This window comes from Urocampus carinirostris, chromosome 13 (assembly GCF_059441175.1).
Source record: "Urocampus carinirostris isolate Australia breed hairy pipefish chromosome 13, RoL_Ucar_1.0, whole genome shotgun sequence".
In the NCBI taxonomy this organism is placed as follows: domain Eukaryota; kingdom Metazoa; phylum Chordata; class Actinopteri; order Syngnathiformes; family Syngnathidae; genus Urocampus; species Urocampus carinirostris.
Window position 1 is genome coordinate 6,432,061 of NC_142361.1, and position 22,371 is coordinate 6,454,431.

The 22,371-nt window shown below is 39.7% G+C and overlaps 1 protein-coding gene and 2 long non-coding RNA genes across 9 annotated transcripts in view; 2 read left to right on the forward strand and 1 right to left on the reverse strand.

The window, feature by feature from the left end:
* The window catches only part of ccdc88ab (coiled-coil and HOOK domain protein 88ab), a 98,712-nt gene that overhangs the window by 45,906 nt on the left and 30,435 nt on the right, over positions 1 to 22,371 (forward strand). For all 7 annotated transcript variants that reach the window (XR_015852503.1, XM_088351560.1, XM_088351564.1 and 4 more), the window contains exons 6-28: positions 1,582 to 1,665; positions 1,739 to 1,879; positions 3,053 to 3,225; positions 6,896 to 6,977; positions 8,866 to 9,024; positions 9,174 to 9,320; positions 9,391 to 9,535; positions 10,372 to 10,550; positions 11,305 to 11,442; positions 12,142 to 12,325; positions 12,394 to 12,524; positions 13,579 to 13,872; positions 13,949 to 14,131; positions 14,205 to 14,483; positions 14,566 to 14,690; positions 14,919 to 15,057; positions 15,369 to 15,545; positions 15,669 to 15,830; positions 18,002 to 18,279; positions 18,357 to 18,500; positions 21,361 to 21,547; positions 21,641 to 21,786; positions 21,880 to 21,972. Coding sequence is in view for 6 of the 7 variants with exons in the window: in XM_088351560.1 (XP_088207686.1) it covers positions 1,582 to 1,665; positions 1,739 to 1,879; positions 3,053 to 3,225; positions 6,896 to 6,977; positions 8,866 to 9,024; positions 9,174 to 9,320; positions 9,391 to 9,535; positions 10,372 to 10,550; positions 11,305 to 11,442; positions 12,142 to 12,325; positions 12,394 to 12,524; positions 13,579 to 13,872; positions 13,949 to 14,131; positions 14,205 to 14,483; positions 14,566 to 14,690; positions 14,919 to 15,057; positions 15,369 to 15,545; positions 15,669 to 15,830; positions 18,002 to 18,279; positions 18,357 to 18,500; positions 21,361 to 21,547; positions 21,641 to 21,786; positions 21,880 to 21,972 (3,770 nt within the window). In the remaining variant the exon portion in view is untranslated. The remainder of the gene's footprint in view (positions 1 to 1,581; positions 1,666 to 1,738; positions 1,880 to 3,052; positions 3,226 to 6,895; positions 6,978 to 8,865; positions 9,025 to 9,173; positions 9,321 to 9,390; positions 9,536 to 10,371; positions 10,551 to 11,304; positions 11,443 to 12,141; positions 12,326 to 12,393; positions 12,525 to 13,578; positions 13,873 to 13,948; positions 14,132 to 14,204; positions 14,484 to 14,565; positions 14,691 to 14,918; positions 15,058 to 15,368; positions 15,546 to 15,668; positions 15,831 to 18,001; positions 18,280 to 18,356; positions 18,501 to 21,360; positions 21,548 to 21,640; positions 21,787 to 21,879; positions 21,973 to 22,371) is intronic.
* Positions 18,596 to 19,762, forward strand: LOC148353592 (uncharacterized). Its single transcript, XR_015852505.1, has 2 exons — positions 18,596 to 18,973; positions 19,388 to 19,762. It is a non-coding gene; the product is annotated as an uncharacterized LOC148353592 (long non-coding RNA).
* LOC148353593 (uncharacterized) lies at positions 19,846 to 21,322 on the reverse strand. Its single transcript, XR_015852504.1, has 2 exons — positions 21,077 to 21,322; positions 19,846 to 20,310 (listed from the first exon to the last, which is right to left on the reverse strand). It is a non-coding gene; the product is annotated as an uncharacterized LOC148353593 (long non-coding RNA).

The window sequence follows — 22,371 nt, forward strand, 5'->3', positions numbered from 1 at the left end:
GGATCTGTGTCCACATATCAAGGAAGCCCCCACATATTATTGTTGCTTCCTGTATCCAACGATTGAGTGTTTAGGCGGCCCTTATGGCGAGTAGGCGTACTAAAGCAGTGTGGTGAGAAAAGCAAAAATGTGGATGAGTAGTTAATGCTTTAAAAGAGCTTTTTGTCTAAAGAGAGGGACAGAGAGGGATAACGTTTTGTGCACGTTTGCGGGATCATGATCGCTATGGTGACGGAATTAGTGTGTTGTCGCACCGGAAAAAACGAGCGCTGAAATGTTCATGCATCGTTTATGCATACATTTTTCTTGCAATAACATGTTTATCTTTGCAAGCAAACTGCCTTTGGATTCATGGAAATCATTTAGCTATTTGGGGCATAACAAATGCAAAAAAAAGTACAGTGGGACCTCGGTTATCGCGATTAATGGGGACCAAAACCACCCGCGATATGTGAAAATCCGCCAAGTAGCGGCGCACCTTAAAAAAAAAAACATATATATATATATATATATATATATATATATATATATATATTTATTTATTTATTTATTTTATTTTTAAATTTTTATTTTTTATTTTTTTTTAATTATTATTTTTTTTAGACCCGGTTAATGGGACCAAAACCACCCGCAAAAAGTGAAAATCTGCGAAGTAGCGACGCCCCTTCAAAAAAAAAAAAAAAAATTTGAACCCACGCAGGAGGTTCCCACGACCTCAGAACTGTGCCGCACATGCGCTAACCACTGCGCCGCCGTGCTGCCCGGCCTAATCGCCGAGCCCCCTACCTACCCGGCGAGTCTGGTCATTTAAGCGAAGGCCATCGCGGCCCGAGCGGGAGACGCCAGGCGCCGGCCTCCGCGCCGAGGGCCCGACCCGCTCGGCCTGTCGCAGTGTCGTGCGTATCGCGCCCGAAAGTACCCGCGCTGCGAGTTACAACGGCACCCGCGGTGCGGCGCAAGTACAAAAAAAAAAAGATTATCATTATTTTATTTTTTTTAATTATTATTTTTTAGACCCGGTTAATGGGGACCAAAACCACCCGCTAAAAGTGAAAATCTGCAAAATAGAAGGGACGCCCCTTCAAAAAAAAAAAAAAAAAAAAAAAAAAAAATTAAAAAAAAAAAATATATATATATATATATATATATATATATATATATTTTTTTTTTTTTTTTTTTTTAATTAAAGTAATTAAACAGTAATTTTACTATTACAGGCCGTGAAGCTCTGAAGCCGCGAACAACGAAGCGCGAAGAAGCGAGGTCCCACTATACAATATTGTAATTTCTGCTTGAAATGCATCCTTTCTCAAGAAGTCGTTTTTCTCAGTTTTCTTAAGCACGAGTATTTTCAAGACATATATCAATGTTCAACTGTTGTTTGACAAAAATGGTAAAAGCTAGAAAAATACTTTTTTTCTAATGTAAGATGAGGTTGAAGCTTTCTTGCTTATATAGCTAGGGAACCAAATATTCTGTAGGCCTTCAAAAATGAGAGAAACGTCTAACATCGAATGAATTAATTTAAAAATTGATGAAGCATGAATTAGAAATGACAAAACAATTTTATCTGTTTTCAAGTGTGATAAAAAAGAAGATTACATTGAACGCATTCAGACCCTGGATTTCCACACCAAAGCGGCCATCGCATCTCTAATCAAAGAGGTAAATGTAGTTTACATTCAATCCCCTACTATCTATGTGCTTTAATGAGTGACTGGTAGGGTGTGATTCAAAGGTGACTCACAACCAAGAGAACGTGCTGGACCTGCAGTGGCTGGAAAGTGGGGAGCCTCCTGCCAAGGACCTGGCCAACTTGTCCAGGAATCTGGCTTTTCATCTAAAAAATGCAGTGGATGACAGAGACACACAGCTGGAGGTTAGAAGATATAAACTTTATTGCTTCATTCTTAATGCAGATTTGACCTTGCATTTTTTTTTGACTCTATAGAGGAAATCAATGTAATAATAAATCTGTTAGTTCATTTCTAACTCCCATTCTTTAACCTCCATGCAGTCTTGTAATTAGCTGATATCAACCAGAAGTAGGGCAGGTTCAAACTACAGGTGTTTATATATGTTTACTGAGATAATTCAGAACCTTATCTTCGTATTCTATAAAGGTGCGTAATTATACTGGCTAAAGTTTTGTTGGAGGGGACATGTTCGTGTTTTTAATTGGGGTGCATTCCTTTGTGCAGTTGAATCTGACAATGTAGATGTAGCATTTATAGACAAATATTTTCATTACGAAGGAAGTGGCAGTGTGATTGACTGCCCTTGGGTTATGATTTACTTTGAGCTTGTTTTCAGTCCGTTTTTGGTACAAAAGTTTTTTAAATGAACTGCCATGTGGTTTGTTGTGAAATGTAAATGTAAATAATTACATAAAGCATTTTAAATAGGATATTTTACGGCCACTCTTTTGATGGCCATTTTTTGTCAACCCTTGTTGGTGTTAAGACTGTAACAATTCAAAATGTACTCTTGAAATAATTATTGAATCTTTAGCAAACTCTTTTAGACATGATTTTCTTAACTACATTTAAGATACGTGCACATTTGTACTTTTTATGTATTGAATATGTTGCAAACAAAATTGTTTTCTTAACAAGGGACTTTGGACAGCATTTAGTTCCTAATAGACAATTGTGTGGGTGGTTTACCACAAGCGAGTTGCCTCAGGAAGGAAAAGGCTGCAAACTCTTAACTGTCTCATGGATGGATGAATAAAGTGTCTGCGTTTGTTTTTCTTAGCATTCGTGTATCAGTTGTTTCCAGCCATAGTGTGCTGATGCCTGTGGCTGATACAAAAGCTCTTTGTGTGCGTAATTGCCTCCAAATTATCAGTGTGCTATACAGAAGTTCTTAGTTAAAAGTCAATTTCCTGTGACAACGAATGATTTGAAATGGAATTGTTTTTGTAGTAGCTGCAATTCTTGATCCTGTATAATGCTTCTAGTTAGTTTGTCTTTTAGATCACATCAGTATATAATCAACCAAGGTATTTTAATATTTGTTCCTACTTTAACTCTTATCTACTTTGATTCAGACTATTGTGGAGCTGACCCAGGAAAGGGACTGTGTTCAGTTGTCACCACTGGGTGCCGGTCCAGCCCAGTCACCAAATGGCTCCCCCAGCATGAGGAGAACAGAAAGCCGACAGCACCTCTCTGTAGAATTGGCAGATGCCAAAGCCAAGATCAGGCGCCTCCGCCAGGAATTGTGAGTGACTATTTTCTCATTATATGAGTAAAAGCACAAATATTCTGTTACTTCCTGTTTGATGTAACAGACCCTTCTGGAATAATGTCTGTCTGGAGTAGCTCAAATAGTCAATTAACTGATAGTAAACTTACTAATATTTTTTTGTTTTCGTGATACACACAAAATAGGCATATTTCATCATTGATAGTGCAAGATTACAATTATTTTATTATTTTATGTAGACAAGTGCTCAGCTGCAAGGCCCGATGTTCAAACAAATGTACATTATTGCCGTTATATGAAAATAAAATCATCAATAAGAAAATGACAAAAATTTAGATATTTTTTTTTATATACATAAAAGCGACCATATATCGCTTGGGGGGGGCACATAACTTTTCCCTTCTCTGATGAGGTGATGAGGGGCTGGGGTTAGTTTATTACAGTAAAAATGTGATAATTGTAAGACAGCCTATATTTAAAGACATATTCTCCATAAAGCCACAATCAAATAACCCTTATGGATTATTCACAGAATGATAGTCAGAAAATACATAATAACATTATTTGTGAAATAAATACTGACTAAATAACACTAGGAGGGTTCTTCACAGAGTAGCAGTCCATGAAACATTAATTTTCTTATTTGCCATGCATATTCTCATTAGGTCCCAGTTCAGCTTAGTTGTCAGAGCACCGGGCCACCAGTGGTATAGGTGACTTGCGAAAAGGCAGTAGATTTGATCTCATTATCACAGTTTTTCTTGTTATGGTACCAGAGCCCTGTCTGATTCTGTAAGGTGAAATTTTTTCAAAGGGATTCCATCATTGGTAATGATATCTTTGCGAGCCTCATAGAGCACAAATATCCAATGATTAAATGATTTTTCAAAGCCAAACTTGTTTAAAACATTGAACAGATAGGAAACTGCCTTTTTATTTTGTCGCTGAGTAATGCTAATCAGGTTTAATAGTCTTGTAAGTTTGTCATTTGAATGTCTACCTTTTATAAACCCTGTTTGGTCGGTGTCAATACTGGTTGTTATTGTTTTCTCTAATCTAAGTGTGAGGGCCTTGGTAATTTAATGTCTGTATTAATTAGTGAAATTGGGTGGTAGCTTGATGGAAGACCCTACGTCTTTATCTGGCTATGATAACAGTTTAACGGCTGCAATGTTCATATGTGATCATCTGCATCCCATATTTATTTACAACTCTAAAGAACAAATGCCATTTGACCAATGGCATTGAGCATTGATCAAAAGTGCTTCAAAAGGATGGCTGAAAATCCATCTCTACTTGGGTATCTACCGCAACTTGTTTATAGTAAATTGTGTGTTTAAATTGTCTCCATCTTTGTTAGGTAGGTGAGACATATTTAAGCCATTAAAAAAAAAGGTAAGTGTCAGGTTTATTAGTTTCTAAGTATAAGTCACGGTAGTAATGATGGAGTGTTTAAAGGCCTCTTAAAAAGAAATAAGACTGTAGAAGCCACACTTCTTTGGAAGACTAAGATTGGAAACTGAAATCATTGATTGTTCCTGTTTGTTGGTAGCTATGGTATTGTCTCAAACAAAATTAGATCAGTAGTATTTATTCACAAATTGGAACAGGTAATTCATAATTTGTGGGCGCACCACAGCTTACACTTACTAGAGGTGAAATACTGACCGTATTGCAGTTACAGTGAAGAGATGGAGCATATTAATGTGGACTCAACAGTTTTAAATAAAGCGGCGCACACAAAAATGTTTGCTCAAAATAAAGGTGTGGTAATCATCAGCAGCTCAGCCAGCTGCATGCAAAATGTGAGCCTGCAGCTCATCTGCAGGTCAGGATCTGGCAGATGACAGTGATTTGGGGGTAAGTGTAGGAGGAGGAGTTAACTGCCAAGATGAGAACAAATACATTAAATGATGAATACACCCATTCCCCTGTTGTAGCGTTGTGTGAAACTGCAGACACATTTCCATGTGGGTTACCATTTATCTTAAAATTGTAACTGTCATTTTGTGCTGTGTGACATGGGGATGACCGGGCTTGTTGCAGTAAAATTCTTGTCAGGAAGGGCGGAAAAAAACATATTAGCCACTATATATTTACCAGAACACTTCATTAGGTACAATATAACGTTGTAAACTAATCTATACTACTACTACAATACAGTATTCCCTCGCCTCACCAAGCCACCCCCCCCCCCGTCACTACATGACTGAACAACCACCAAATTTCACTGTGGGTAGCAAGGGTTTCTCGTCAAATGCCGTGTTTCTCGACCATGCGTAGCACCCCTTGCTATGTCCATTGTGTTATAGTTTTAGCAGTTCACAGCGCCTCATTCGAAAATGAAGCTGGCTGGTCAGAATGTGCTTTAGCATACCTCAAGCAAGCGTTAATCATATATATATAGATATGTATATATATATATATATACAGTATATCATGTTTTCCAAACTATAAGTCGCCGTTTTTTCCATAGTTTGGCCGGGGTTCTCAAATCTTTCCTTAGAGAAAAAATATGAAAAACCTTGTACGATGGTTCGAACAGGTGCTTAAATCATTTATTAAGCTTGAATTTTCAATGTAGTGCTGGCTTGAAAAGTGCTTGAATTTGGGGTTAAGTGCTTGTAAATGTTTGAAATTGTTGTCTGCTTAAAAGTGACACCAACACTGCCCTCTGATGGCTTTGCTTTGCCATTGCATTTTTCCTTCCCTCTTGATTAATTGCAGCTGGTATTAGTTTGTACCTCATTGTCCTATGATGTGTCATTTCTCCCTAAGGGTCGTGCCATAGAGGACATGTGCATGCTACATCTAAACAGGGCACTATGACATGTGTATTAGTAGAAGGATTACGTATCAATTTAAGACATTTATTATGGGCCATGCAAATAATTAAGGTAGCATTTCCGAGTGGTAAATTGTGGTGGGAAGAACTTCCTGCAACTGAAAATGCAAGCTACATAGTACTGTCATATTATCTATATAGGGAGAGATTTGTCTCAAAAATATTTGCACATGTATAGTTTGGATCCACAAATTTTTACTGGATTTACTCGAGATCTAAAAATCTCATCTCATCTCATATCATTAGCCGTACCGCTTATCCTCATTAGGGTCGCGGGGGGGCTGGAGCCCATCCCAGTCACCTCCGGGCAGTGGGCAGGGGACACCCTGAACTGGTTGCCAGCCAATCGCAGGGCACACAGGGACAGACGACTCATTCGCTCATTCACACCTAGGGACAATTTTGGACCGGCCAATTCACCTGACATGCATGTTTTTGGAACGTGGGAGGAAACCGGAGTGCCCGGAGGAAACCCACGCAAGCACGGGGAGAACATACAAACTCCGCACAGGAAGTCTGGAGCTGGATTTGAACCCACGACAGGTTCCCATTAAATGAACTGTGCCGCTCAAGCGCTAACCACTGCGCCGCCGTGCTGCCCATCTAAAAATCATATTTCTCAATTAAATGTCCACGCAAAAATGAAAATCTTATTATGTAAAATATGTAAATTACAGAGATATTTGTAGACCTGCAAAAACATTATTCACATCGGATTTCTTTTAACTTTACTAGAGAAATTGGAAAATTGTCTCTGAAAGTTCATAAAAAGTGTTTCAATATGAAAAAGGTGTACGAACACTGTAATTGATATAACACAGATCTTTGCTGCTTTTCCAGGGAAGAAAAGAGCGAGCAGCTTCTGGACACACGGCAAGAGCTGGAGAACATGGAAGTGGAGCTCAAGCGGATTCAGCAGGAGGTAAGTGTTGAAACATGATAAAACACAGTTCCTACTACTCGTGTGTTAATCGGATGTGACAATAATTGGCACACACTAGCTCGGAGCAGGAGCCTCACGCTGTATTTTGTAGGAGTGGGAGCCAAGTGAGGCAAAGGAGGTCAAGGCAAAGTTCATGTGCACCTCTTCTTCCAAGTTTTTAATAGCTGCTTACCTGAATTTTGTTTATGTTTACATGCTAACACTACAAAACTAACTTACTACAGTTGAGCTGTTATAATCCGTAAACACATACTTTTTGTGTGATATTCAGTCTGTTCACCTTTAAAGTATGCTTTAAGTTTAATTTGCTATTACTATACTTTGTCAAATATGCGATTGCGACATGATTGTTGCATTGCCCTAACTACTTGACCACCATAGTCATAATTATTTCCCTCCTCTAGTTTTGTTGTCACTATTCATTCCAGTTATTGTTTTTTTATTTATAATTAATTTTATCTCAGTGTTTTATTTTTAGTGTTCGGCCCCAAATTGTCGTTTCCGCGGATCCCGAATAGATATGATAACTTATGGCTAATGGAACAACTGGACAACTTCTCCAGCTAGACATCTACATTTTATACTCAAACTGTGCACTTCATAACTTCATTGTGAAAAATGTAAAACCGTGTCTCAACTTTAAGTCGTGTGCGTGTGTGTACGTGTTCTCGTCTTCTATTTCAGAAATGAACAGCGTCAGCAAATACATATTAAATGTCCCAGGTTCCTTTTTGTAACTGTCAAAGTCACTTTGCAAAAGCTCAAAGAGTCGTACGAGCGGATGTGTTAGACCAAGCATCTACAATCTAATCGCAAATAGTGGCCTGATTTGCCTTAACTAAATTGCATGCCTTCCACGCAGCTCACAGCCTTTTATTAAACATCCGGTTTGCCGGTTTACGGCAATGTCCAACGAATTGGAGTTCCCATGTCAGGCCTCCCAGAATGATGCAAACCCGTGTTTTATTTGCTTTGCTAGGTTTTTCTCCATCGGCTGTGAAGCCCCACGCAAAAGAAGTGCCATTAGCGAGAATCCTTCGGCGATCAGCGCCATTGTGCTCTGCACGTTAACACCATTTGATTAGATCCTACAAGTTGTGTTCACCACGTGTTTGGGATCACGTGACCATTAATATATTGACATTGGTTACATGGCGTATTTTTGCGATGTCACTGCGTCATTAAAAGTTATCTTCAGTTGTGTGCATAAGAAGTACATATTCAAAAAGAAAATGGCATCCAGATCCAAAAGATAGCATGGAAAAGTACTATCGTGATTGTAACACTGGCGCCAAGGAAAGTAACACCAGCCATCATAAGGAAAAAGCAGATCAACAGTGGAGATGCATGAACGTTGCGTCAATTGTGCACTTTTGAATGGGCACACAAAGAAGTACAATTTGATGACGAAGCATGGAATAAAGCATATTCCAATATGAAGATCTGCAAAATGCACACCATGAAGTCTTCATATCGATTCACACATAGCACATAATGATGGTATATACTCGTTCTTGTTCTTGTACATGCATTCTACACATTATTCTATGCTCACACTTCCTCTTAAGGTTTCACAGTCTACTCTTCTTCACTTCCACAGCACACACACACAAGGCGCACTGCAAGTAGAACATTTTTTATTCTAATGTGCCTCGAATAGTCTTGAAAATACATACCTCTGTTCTACATATTGTTAAAAATACTCTGAGCATGCATATACTAAAGAAAGATGTACCAAGAAAATTGTTAAAGCAAGTTCGCTTATCAAACTCATAGACAATAAGGAGGCACATAACCAGCCCATTTGGATATTTACAATTTGGAATAATGACCTTCATGTGTCAAATTTATCTTTCAACTTGCTAAGAGCTACCAGCTACTGTCAGATGCTCGCTCGGCTCGGGCATACCGTGATGAGCTGGACGTCATTCGGGAGAAAGCCATCCGTGTGGACAAGCTGGAGAGTGAGCTGGGCCGCTACAAAGAAAGACTCCATGACATTGAGTTCTACAAAGCCAGAATAGAGGTACAGTGTTATTAGGTTGTGTCTTTTATTAAATAGAAAACAGCAGTTATTCACGCAGGCTCTACATGGGCCCAGACGCACACAAGCCTTTTTTTTTTTACATTGGGTGCTGTTAAGTTTAATTATTTTCTGTGTAATTAATCATTAAGGAGTTGAAGGAGGACAATCAGGTTCTGCTGGAGACCAAAACCATGCTTGAAGAGCAGCTGGATGCAAACAGAAGCCGATCTGACAAACTACACCACCTTGAGAAAGAGAATCTGCAGCTGAAATCCAAAATCCACGATCTCGAAATGGTGTGACCAACCCCTCCGGAAACAGTTTTTGTAGTATTAGCACTTCTAAAATCCAAGATTCTATTACTAGGAGGGAGATCTTAATCGCAAGCGAGTGGAGGAGTTGTTGGAGGAAAACTTAGTGCTGGAAATGGCCCAAAAACAAAGCATGGATGAGTCCTTACACCTTGGCTGGGAGCTTGAGCAACTCTCCAAAACACCAGAGCTGAATGACGGTAAGAAAAATATAACCAGACTACTTGAACATCTTTTTGTGCTTTGGCTCTGGTTTAACTCTTGGCTTAAGTCTTGTGAGAGGTGTACGGGTTGAAAAGTAGAGTGCTCTGGATGAATTGGAGTGAAGTTTCGCAACCACACTGCTGTCTGTGTCTTTGTCATCACACGGCGTGGCTTAACCCGTAGATCCCCAGCTAGCAGACGATACCTTGTCTCTGCAGCAGTGTTCTTAGGCTAGCATCTAGGCCCGACCGGCAGCCTCATTTCTATATCCACTACCTCTGCCATCTTTTTCGCTTGATCCTGGTGATATTTGGATTTGGCCTCGGGATTGGGTTGGTGTTGTTGAAGTTATTGAAAAAGTTAAAATCTATTCTTAATCCTGGGTTAATGAGTTCCTGGCAACATTGTTGACGAAGCATGTATCCAACACAGAAAGGGATAAAAACAATATAACAGGAACAAATAAAAACTGTAGAACCAGTAGTTACTGCACCTGCGCTCTACATCATGTTTTTATTTACTGGAGAAAGAAAAATGCTTGAAATCCTTCTAACAAGTACTTTCGGGTAATTGAATATTACACTGTGTCTCCAAGTGAACAATTATCGGGGCCTTTTTGTGGGGGATACTGGGCTGATAACTGTTACTTCACATTTTGCAGTTATCAGTCCATTTAATATCGGTTTAATAATTTTGCATTCTTGTCCGTAACATGTCACCATGAGGGGGTTTGTATTAGAAGCTAACCCATTAAATTGAAATACATTTTTAATTGTGAATAACATTTGTCGTGACAAAGCAGGATGTATTTTTCTTTTCTGTGTTACCTCAGCGCCACAGAAGTCCCTTGGCGAAGAAGTTAATGAGTTGACATCCAGCCGTCTGCTAAAGTTGGAGAAAGACAACCAGACACTGCTGAAGACTGTAGAGGAGCTTAGAGGAGGGACAGCTTCAGAATCAGTTGCCAGACTGAGCAAAATAAACCAGGAGAACCAGCGACTTAACCACAAAGTGAGTATTTTTATTGTGATCATGGATTCTCCTTAAATCAGGGCTCGTTTCTCTATCCAATGCTCTGTCAAAATTCTATATTGTTCTCAAATTGATACAGTAAATACAAATGACTTATCCCATTCAAATGCACATATACCTTAATACTAGAGAGAAAATGTGAGTATTTGAAGAAGGGAATAAAAGGTCCATAACAGCTAAGCCACAAGCCTGGCTTTGCCTTTTCTTTTCTTGCTCTTTGACATCCTAAACACCCCTTAACCAGAGGAGCCTCTTTGCAGGTATATTTTATTTTTGTGGGCCTGCACCAAATATAGTTTAAGTCAAGTCATTTTTATTTGTATCCTGTTTTTCTTTCCACACAAATGCAATGGGTTTATATCTGCGTACATTGATGTTTTAAGCAACAGTGCTGAAAAATAATGCAGTTAATATTAAAAGAGAATCTGAAAATTATTTGTGATGTATGCGTCCGTGCTTGAGATAAAAAGAGGTTCACACGAAAATGTCAAACACTGTGATAATGTCATTATAGTACAGACAGCTCAGAACATCTGATTATCTCAAAACCTCTAATGCAACATATAAGCATATGCATTTTAACCCAACAACCCTGGTGAGCTTTTATTTACATTTTTCAGAGGGCAAAGTGGTGTTTACTGAATGTATAGTTATTCTCTCGGTTGACACCAGACTAATGAAGAGTCAAATCAACACAATATGCTCAGTGCTGGTCTGACTTCTTTGTTTGCAGCTGGGGAATTTGGAAAGTGAACTAGCGACTGAGAAGGAGTCTCTACGCAGTGCTGAGTCTTTGAGCACAGATCTGATGAAGGAGAAAGCTTTATTAGAAAAGACGCTGGAAACATTGCGGGAAAACTCAGAGAGACAGGTACTAGATTACTGTGATAATCAGCGTCACATTTTAAACATGACCTAAAATGAGTTCACCTGTAATTAACTAATTACATTTATGGTGTAGATATTCATGTAGATTGTGAGGCAGGCATTGTACAAAACATAACAGCATAACCTATCTCTTTTTACAGTTGATTGATCCTTTTTTTGTGTTATACAAGACTTCCCCTAGGAGAACAAAGGATGTCAGTTGTTATTTACCAAAAGCTATGGCAGTGTCTTTTGCTCTTGTGCGTATTGCATGACCTAAATGTAAACGCTGTGATTCCCTATCACGAGTCCACACGGAGTCTTATTGGTTTGATTGAAATGTGACATCTTCGATTGGTTCAAGTTTGATAAGCCTTGGTTTTTGCCTACATTAAAATATCTTAAAAATATGGTGATGATAAGAAAAATGAGCCAAAATGAGCATGGCACCAACCCTAATCAGGATAGTCACACTCCTTTTTTTTCAAAGGTATTTGCAATGTGAAATTGTAACAGATGAAAACATTTTTTTGTTAAATGGAAAGACCAGCAATGTTAGTGTTTCCTGTCCATTTTCTTCTCATTTTTTCCCATTATGGTGTAATATGTGTCGTGAGGAAAGTTAGTATGCCTCTGTACCCAAAGAAAGATATGCATTGTGCTTATGTTTTGCATAGATAAGATGGAATGTGTTGTTCCACAGATGAAGGGTCTGGAGCAGGAGAACAAGCACCTAAGCCAGACAGTGTCATGCCTACGCCAGCGCAGCCAAGTTGGTGCCGAGGCTCGCGTAAAGGACATTGAAAAGGAGAACCGGATCCTCCACGAGTCCATCTGTGAGACCACAGCCAAGCTCAATAAAATGGAGTTCGAGAGGAAACAGCTGAGTGAGCCAAAATCTCTATCAGCACTCTGCAGCATATATGCTTTCAGATTAACATATATTTGTCTTCAGGAAAAGAACTTGAGGCTTTAAAAGAGAAAAGCGAGAGAGCAGAGGAGTTGGAGATTTTGTTACAAAAGCTGGAGCGGGACAATGATGGTCTGCAAAAGAAAGTGGCTAGTCTGGGAATCACATGTGAGAAGGTGGGTTTTTGTTGAGTTAACCAATAGTGGGCAAAGTAATGTGCTCTAGGTGGGTTTTTTGGGGTAAAACGGAGTAAAAAGCGTGCCACACATTGCCCACTTAAAAGAAATTAATAGCAATGACTTACCAGGGTTCCCGTGGATCTTCGAAATCTTAAAAGGCATTGAATTAATTATTATTAAACTAAGGCCTGAATTGGCATTAAAATGTCTTGAATCCAATTTTCGAAAGTCTTATAAATGTGAACACTTTAATAAGATTTATATTTGTTTGAACTAAAAAAAAAATAGTAACATTTATCAATTCTTTTTTAACAATTCACAAATTTACTTTTGTGGCTACATCGTTTGACCAAAATAATTGAACTATCGAAGCGGTGATGAGGTTACAGTCGAGCCTTTCAGAGCAGAAGCATGTTTCAGGTCTACCTACAATACACATAGCAACTTCGACTTTTATTTTGGACCATGAGAAAGTGTTATCTTAATGAGTACCGGCTGTCTGACAAGATTTTTGCCATGGCTAAACGCTGTGCCACGTAACATAGGAATTGTATGCAAAAATTATTAGTTTTTTTGTTTTGTTTGTTTTCAATTGTGTTACGTCTACTTTCGTCTTGAATTTGATTTTAAAAGGTATTAAAAAGTCTTAATATGTCTTGAGTTATTGGGGCGGCAGTAGCTCAGGAGGTAGAGCGCTTGTCTTGGGATCAAGGGATCCCAGTTCGATTACCGGCTCGTCCGTGTTACATGTCGGCGTGTCCTTGGGTAAGACACTGAACCCCTAATACCCCCAATAAGCAGGTTAGCGTCTTACATGGCTGCAATACAAGGCCGCTATTTGGAAATGTGGAGCACATTGTAAAGCGCTTTGGGAAGTCATTGACTTAAAAAGCGCTATATAAATGCAGATCATTTCATTGAGTTTAAAATGCTTCAAGCTGTAGGAACACTGGTTAACACATTTCATGGTTCTTTTAGCCAAAATGAGCTAAAAAAAAGTTAGCAATCTTGACAGCGTTTGATGTAACAGTCTTTTTTATTTACCCCGTAGGTGTCTGTGTTAGAGAAGGAGAACACTGACCTGGAGGCTGAGAGTCGGCGCCTCAAAAAGAAGCTTGATGGTCTGAAGAACATGGCTTTCCAACTGGAAGCATTGGAAAAAGAGAACTCGCAGCTTGAGCAGGAGAACTTGGAGGTGCGGCGCTCCGCCGAGAACTTTCGCTCGGCGGGGGTTAAAGCTGTGCAGCTAGAGGCAGAGAACCGGCAGCTTGAGAGTGAGAGGAGTCAGCTGAAGCGTACCCTGGAGCTCCTCAAAGCCACCTCCAAGAAGACAGAAAGATTAGAGGTGAGGCTTAAAGACCAGTTTGTACAGCTAGCTTTCTTTTTGATGTCGTCATCCTCTCCATTCCTTTTGTCCTTAGGTAAGCTACCAAAGCCTGGACACGGAAAATCAGCGCTTGCAAAAGGGACTAGAAAACAGCAGCAAGAAGATCCAGCAACTGGAAGCAGAGCTTCAGGAGGTAGAGCAGGAGAACCAGACTCTCCAACGCAACCTTGAAGAGCTCAAGATCTCCAGCAAACGCCTGGAACAACTAGAGCAAGAGGTAGATAGAAAAATGAAGTTCAAATTACAGCAGAAGATGGACAGTTTTTACCTCCCTACCATTTTTGTCCCAGAACAAAACACTTGAGCAGGAGAGCTCTCAACTGGAAAAGGACAAGAAGCTCCTGGAGAAAGACAATAAGCGACTGAGGCAGCAGGCTGAGATCCGTGACTCTAAGCTTGATGATGGTAACCTCAGAATCGCCACCCTGGAGAAGGAGAACCGCACAATGGGCAAGGAGATGATTTTTTTCCGAGACTCATGCACACGAGTCAAGGACTTGGAGAGGGAGAATAGAGAACTGGTCAAACAAGGCACCATTGATAAGAGGACCCTAATCACACTAAGAGAGGTGTGTAGAGTCAGAAAATAGAAATTGCCCATTTTGAAGGGGTACAATTAAACTATAATTAAATTCCTGCATTTGTGATTAGGAGTTGGTAAGCGAGAAGTTGCGTACTCAACAGATCAACAATGACCTGGAAAAATTGACGCATGAACTGGAAAAGATTGGACTTAACAAAGAACGGCTGCTTCTCGATGAAGACTCTGATGACAGGTATCCACAAGTTTCCTTCGAATTTGATCTGTCTTTTGGGCCTCTCATCCAGGGTAGCTTAAATGAATAGTCTGTAGGTTTTTTTCTCCTATTTGAACATGTGAAAGTGGGAGCTGATTAGTATCTTGTTTTTTCAAAAAAAGAATACATTTCAAATAAATGTTGTTTTATTTACAGTATGCGCTTACATTTAAATTTGAAAAGTAAATCCACTCTTTCAATTTCTAGGTTCAAGCTCCTAGAAAGCAAACTGGAGTCAACGCTGAAGTCCTCATTAGAGATAAAAGAAGAGAAGATTGCTGCCCTGGAGGCCAGGTTGCAGGAGTCATCAAACCTGAACCAGCAACTTCGCCAAGAACTTAAAACTGTAAGGCTCTACAACAGGGGTCTAAAACTTTCAGCTGTGGGTTGTTATTTGGATCTCTAAAATAATGGCAGGAGGGTTGGCTAGCTACTTGCTAGTTTGCCCCATGCCATATATGTACCTCTACTCACAGCTGCACACTAATTTTCAAAGAACTAGCTTATTCGATTAATAAACAGTTTCATTTTCCTGCATTATAACAGTATGTATCAAAATGGTAATTGAACGAAAAAGTGAATTTTAGACCCCTACTGTAAAACAGACACCAAATAAATGAAAATATTTTGTATTCAACCTATATTCTTTGCACTCAGGTGAAAAAGAATTACGAGGCTCTACGTCAAAGGGAAGAGGAGGAGAGAATGGTCCTAAATTCGCCCTCTAAAGGTGTGAGTAATCCTCAGGAAGTCAGTAAATGGGAAAAGGAAAGCCACGAGACAACCAGGGAGCTCCTAAAGGTCAAGGACAGACTTATTGAGGTGGAGCGTAATGTGAGTTTTTAAAATGAGTTCAGTATGCTCCTTTTAAAGGATTTTGTAGACATTTTCATACAAATGTTTGTTCTTATGATTGGTATGCAGGTAATTTGTACCTGTATTTTATCCATGCTCTAGAATGCCACACTGCAGGCGGAGAAGGCAGCACTGAGAAGCCAACTTAAACAACTGGAGACGCAGAGTTCTAACCTGCAGGCTCAGATTGTGGCCGTGCAGAGACAGACTGCCTCTCTGCAGGAGAACAATACTACGCTGCAGACACAGAATGCTAAACTGCAGGTAATGTACACTAACAATATTTCACTGATATTCAAGGGGAGAATTCCAATTAACACTTTTGTAGGGTACTCTATCTTGCATGAAAGACAATGAAAACATGAAAATCTTGACATATGGCTTGTTTTAAACCCTTTATTTTTACCATTAGACAAAAATTGCCAAAACCTTTGATAATTTTCGACACTTGTATGTGTTTGACCAAAGCCTTTAAAATGGGGGTACCTAACCTTTTTTTAAGCTGAGAGCTACCCTTTGTTACTAATTAGCGCAAGGGGCACGTGGTTTGATATTAATTTCTAAAATAGCAACTTAGCTGGATGGCTTGCTAAATAGCTAAAGGTAGCTTGGAAGCTAACTAGAAAGGTAAAACTAAAAAACTAAAAGGGAGATAGATAGCTATCTAAAACAGTAAAAAGCTAACTAAATGGCCTAATAGAAAGCTTAAAAAAAAAAAAAAAAGATAGCTAGTTAGAAAGTAGGCCAAAATTTAGCTTGATAACTAGCAAAAAAGGTCAAATGTTAGGTAGATGACATGCAAAAGCTGTAAAAAGATACCCAGATAGCTTGCTAAATAACTTAAAAGGTAGCCGGATAGCCAGCTAAAAAGAAATTCACATTATTTGGTCATTCGCTTTTTAAAACCCACAAATTGGATTTAGTTTGTTGTATTGCCTGTAAAATAAATCAATGAAAATATGAATAACTACATTTGTTCAATACATGAATGTAATTTTCATTATATTCTCTTGATTAATTACATTATAATAGTTATCAATACTTGAATAGAATTTCTTTGTCCATGAAGCCCATTAACTGGAAATTATATATTTGTCCATGAAGCCCATTACCTGGAAATTATATATTTTAAAATTAAAATAACAAATGATCATGTCCTGTCCATCCTGTCCTTTACTATGTTGTTGCTATGTTTTTTTACAAGGTTAATAATTAAAATGTGGTTACGGTAAATAGACTCGCTCAACCAATAAAAAAATCATTTTACTAGAAAATCCCAATGACCCAGCATTGTTGAGCTGTTTTTAGAAAAGGTCCGCGGGCACCTCAACTGTTGACCGTGGTGCCCCTGAGCACCACGTTTGAGACCCCTGCTTTAAAATGTCTTTTAGAACATCCCTAAAACTGCAAAAAAAAATGTTATATTACATACTGAAATTAATAGTACCATTGCAACTGTAAATTAGAATACAAACTGCTAGGTGGACTTGTCTCGAGTGTTTTATCTCTTTTTAAATGCAACATGCTGTACATTAAAGTACACTTAGGGACATGTTGGGTAGCCAAAGGGAATGTCCTATTTAAAACTATTTCCTGCCGTTAGTCTGTCAGAGACTGCCCTCTCCAGCCGTGCCAACTATGCCAGCCTGCTTAGCTGCCTCACTAAGGATTAAGACTTGATATCCTTGTTTGGCTTCTTTTCAAAACCAGCTTATGGTACGTTGGATTGAGAGTGACCGTCGGTAGTCTCCCAGTTTTATTTTCCTCTCCCTGCTAAAATTCCCGTTTGTGTTTGGTGGCATTTGTTGTCTTGTTTGTCTGTCAACAACAAACAAAAGAAAGGCCCAGTGGGATGTAATTCATTTGTCCTGAAAGATATATATAAACACATAGCCACACGTATTCAAACGTTTGCTACTTACAATCCTTAATTTGAGCTGACAAGTTAAAAAAAAAAAATCGACTGATTTTCATAACTTTCTGTAACATTTCTGGTACTGTGACTAAAATTAATGTGAAAAATGGGCAAGACCTGTTTTCATGTGTCATCTTCATCGTTCGTGGTCTAGTGGAAAGAATCCTGCGCTCTTCCTGCCGCAATCGACGTTTAAATCCTGTTGCATCTAATGTTATGCAATCTGTCACCCATGTCACTCACGGTTAGGATTTGGTGCTCTTCCAATTGCTATCTGGTTTCATCCCAATTGCCATCAACTGATCAATAATGGCACAAATATCGTAACGCATTTTAGTTTTGTCTGCATAAAAGGCCCACATTTAAATTTTGGGCCAATTCTGGGTTTTTGGGTGCGCCTTATGGTCCAGAAAATGCAGTACATTTATCTTTTACCTGTGTATTTTCATAGCTCTACTTCATTGTCTTTTTTTCTTTTATTGTTTTCACAAATTCATTTAACAACTTCCATTTGCTCCAGGTGGAGAATTCTACGTTGAGCTCACAGGGTGCTGCACTTTTAGCACAGAATGCCCAACTGCAGGGCCAGCAAAGTAATGTGGAGGCTGAGCGTGAAGGAGCGGTACGGGAAAAGGAGGAGCTCAGGTCCATTTACGAGCTGCTCTTGCGGGACCATGAGAAGTTGGCGGCGCTCCATGAGAGGCAAGCGTCTGAATATGAGGCTCTCATTGGGAAGCATGGTGGCCTAAAGAGCTCCCACAAGAGTCTAGAGCAGCAGCATCGCGACCTGGAAGACAAGTGAGGAAGTTACCATTGGAAGCAATGTTTAATGTTAGAGGAGGAATCTGGGATAATAATGACATATTCTTTCACAGGTACAAGCAGCTGCTGCAGAAAAAAGGAGATCTGGAGGAGCTGGAGAAGAAACTGAAGGAACAACAAGACAAAATGTCCTCAGAGAACCAGGGCCACCAAGCAATGGCTGAGCAGTGCAAATTGCTCAAAGAGGAAAATGACAGGTCAGATAGTGTGCACTCAAGAATAGAAAGTGAAAACAATAAATAATGTATTTAACATATTCAAGTGCTGGTCCTGACTGGGATAGTTAGGCCCAATCCCATTTCTCTCACTCGGCCCTGAGGACCCTCCAGTGAGGTCCCTCGAAGAGGAGTGCCCTCCGCGAGTGAAGTGCAAAGCGGAAAAGGTTTGGACAAGACTTGCAAGGTTCCACCCCTGTCCAGGAGATGGCGGTAATATTAATTGGCTGTAGACCTTAGTGACGTATAGGCCTACGTCACATGTAAACAACTCGAGTCTCAACGTAGTGTGTCAGTTGGAGAGTTCGTGCAACGTTAAAAATGCCCGCTACAGCTGTGTTATTACCGATTGCCTGAAAGCTCATCATCTTTTCCGTGTCTCCAATCAACGGAGGAGAAATGTGCTATACTGAAGACAGCTTCGGCGCTATGTAGTGCTGATTCATCTTTACAAGGTACGTACACTCATTAAAAAAAATGACCCGTTCGGTCAAATACAGTAAGAGTTAACATACAATGCACGTTCACATAATACCCTATGTTTGTGTAGACATAAATGGCAATCTACTTATTAGTATCTTAATGCCATTTTATGACATATAGTAGGGGTTTTGAATGTGTGACATGACGAAAAGTAAACAAACACAAGAACAGTCCACCTGACCCTTAAGCTGACATAATATCGTCACCAAACTTCCCTGTACGACCCAAAAACCTTAGTTCATAAGGAATTTAATTCAAAAGAGTTGTCATTGGATATAAAAAAGGTCATTTCAACATTTTTTCATGATGCTTACATCACAGTTAAAGCGGTCTTTTTCTTTTCTATGCCCACTTTTATGTCTAAATTGTTATCTATTGTGTTCCAGAGTGGCTGTCCCATAAGCGTGGACAGGTTGGACAGGAATGTTCCCATCCTGTGCTTATGGTTGGATGTGGAGTCAGAACTCATTCAGGACTTAAGGTTGAGCAAGAAGGTTATGTGGGCCCTGCATGAGCTGCTAAAGAGGGAACAGGGCCGTGGCTGGAGGTCCTGATCTACGTGTACTGGCTGGCCCACGCTCTGTCCTACCGTGTGGTGTCACGGGTCTCCAGGGTTCCCAGGTCCACCGTACAAAGAATTGTCCACAGTTAATATGGAATAAATTGCCCAAAAGCCATATTTAGGCTCTTTAAGTCAGACCCACATTTGCATTATGTGCTTTTCTGCATTACTATTCAATAAACATCTTCATTTTGAGTAACACCTTGGTGGTTTATTTCATAATGATGTGAGATACTGTGTGTGAACTATGTGACTGTTGGACAGAAAACAACTACAAATCACTCCAGCTTAAATAATAGTTTACTTTCAGAAAAACAAACTCACATTGGGCCAAAATACATAATAGTAAATAATGTGTCACAAATTTTAACAAAAATATACCAATACTTCCATGAAGCTGGAAAACACAAACTGGAACTTCATTGAGTTCTTAATAAAAAAAACAATATTATCCTTTTATAAAACAAAGGGAAACATTGCAGAGATGTCACTGTTCTGGAAATTTGTCCACGAGCTTCCCAAAAAGGACGGGAACCGCTCAGTTTTGGCCACAGTTTCTTCGAGCCTTTTCCTCACTCCGGCAGACTCCGCTTTCAAAAAGTCAAGGAGTGTATCGTGCTTCCTTTTTTTTCTGGGTGATTTGGGGTTTGGCGCCGGATTAGAAGGTGCCAACGACGTGCCCGGTGGTGTGGATGGCGTGGTAGCTGTGATGGTGACCAGCTCTTCCACGGGACGTTCTACAGTGGCCTTTAGGTTGGGTGGAAAAAACAAGAATTACTTAATGCTGATGTATTGTACAAAAACAACTGAGTATAGGATGCTCAGCAAGTTGATGTGAGACAGGAAATTATAGGATGTGTTCTGGATAATTATTTGATAGTGAATAGATACACAAAATTGACATGTTATTCTTATGGCTGTATAAGCCTTCTATTGGCCAGCATCACATATGCTTTAGAATTGTCTCCACATTTGGACAACATTTTGAGAAGGTAATTAGTTTACTTAATATGTGTTTACAGAGAAGGCAGTGGACTATGTGATAGTAGTTTGTTTCAACTGTATTTCCACGTGAAATTCGGAGACATTACTCATAATGCATGATGAAAACTAATGCATTCTGATCTCACATGAAAGAATCATATTGTAAATAAAACACGACACCCGAAATTGTGTGCAGTAAACAAGCGCTTATGTCCAGAACGGTATTCTGACTATGCTCCTTTAGCGACTGGCCATGTACAGTAGATGTAAAAGGACGACTCGTTTAAGATAAAAACAGGGATGGGCTGAACCGTGATTTTCTGCCCAGTTATCCTACTTTAAAGTTTGTAGCGTGAAGATTTTTTTTTTTGCCAGCTCCCTTGGTAGATTAGTGCACTTCGTAAAGTAGCGATTTTGCAATGTTCGTGTTTTAACGCGAAAATACGATTTTCTATTGCATTTACGTCTAACTAAGATATCTCAATACATTTTGTTGCAAATACATGCGTGGTTGTGGAAAACTACTTACATTTGTGCGGTTCCTTTCCGGGCATGTTTGTTGATATTGAGAATTCGCAAAGCCTTCTGGGTAGTCACTTCGCCGCCAAGTGAGGTCGAGAGCCCCCTCGGTCTTGAAGTGGCTACGACATGGTTTGAGGGCACTTCTGCCTCGGTCTTGAGAGTATCGGGACACACCCCATTTTCACGTGAACGCGCAAACCGAGTGACTAGGGCACATAGCGAGTGAAAGTGCGAAGAATGGGACTCAGCCTTATTCTCACAATTTTACACACCATTTTTTGGAACATACAGACTGAACACAACGTTCCGCCAGCTGCAAAAAGATAACGAGAACCTCCAATTGGATCACAAGCTCATCAAAAGTCAGCTGAACAGTGCAAAGTTGGAGCAGACCAGGCTGGAAGCAGAGTTCTCCAAGCTGAAGGAGCAGTATCAGCAGCTGGACATCACCTCCACTAAACTCACCAACCAATGCGAGGTGAGGGAACACTACAACGTGAAATTGATATGCTCTAATAATTTTCTGTATAGCAGCTAATGACTTTATTTTTCCTATGGCTTTCCTTCTCAGCTGTTGAGTCAGCTGAAGGGCAACCTAGAAGAGGAAAACCGACACCTGCTGGACCAGATCCAGACACTGATGTTGCAAAACCGCACGCTGCTAGAGCAGACCATGGAGAGCAAAGACCTGTTTCATGTCGAGCAGAGGCAATATATGTAAGGTCCTGGTGTTTTGGAGTTTTTTTTTCTTCATAATTTAAACCAATATACTTTTCCAACTACAAGCAAGTGTGGTTGTCCTCTCTTTAGTGACAAGCTCAATGAACTAAGGAGACAGAAGGAAAAATTGGAAGAGAAAATCATGGACCAGTACAAGTTCTATGACCCTTCACCTCCACGCAGGTAAGCAGCAACAACAACTAAAAGGAACCTAAAGAAGACAAATGTAGAAGTTCAGTTTACATTTTTAACACTGGTCTTAATTTTATGATAATTACAGCTACCATAAATTCCGGACTATAGAGCGCTGCTGTCTATAAGTCGTACACATCACTTCTTGAGTGATTTGGTGCTTTTGTACTTATACAAGTTGCACCCATGTAGAAGCTGCAGGCGCTTGTGGTAAATCTTGTGATTCAGTCACAACTGTAACTTGGGCCACGCTGTAAGTTCTGCAATTGTGGGGTTTTGGGGTTTTTAAGGGTTATTGATCTATCTTCGTTATTCATTATCCATTATCCGTTATCGGTCAGTTCATTATATGCTACAAAGCCTAGGAGCCGGGACACTTACTCTCAGCCA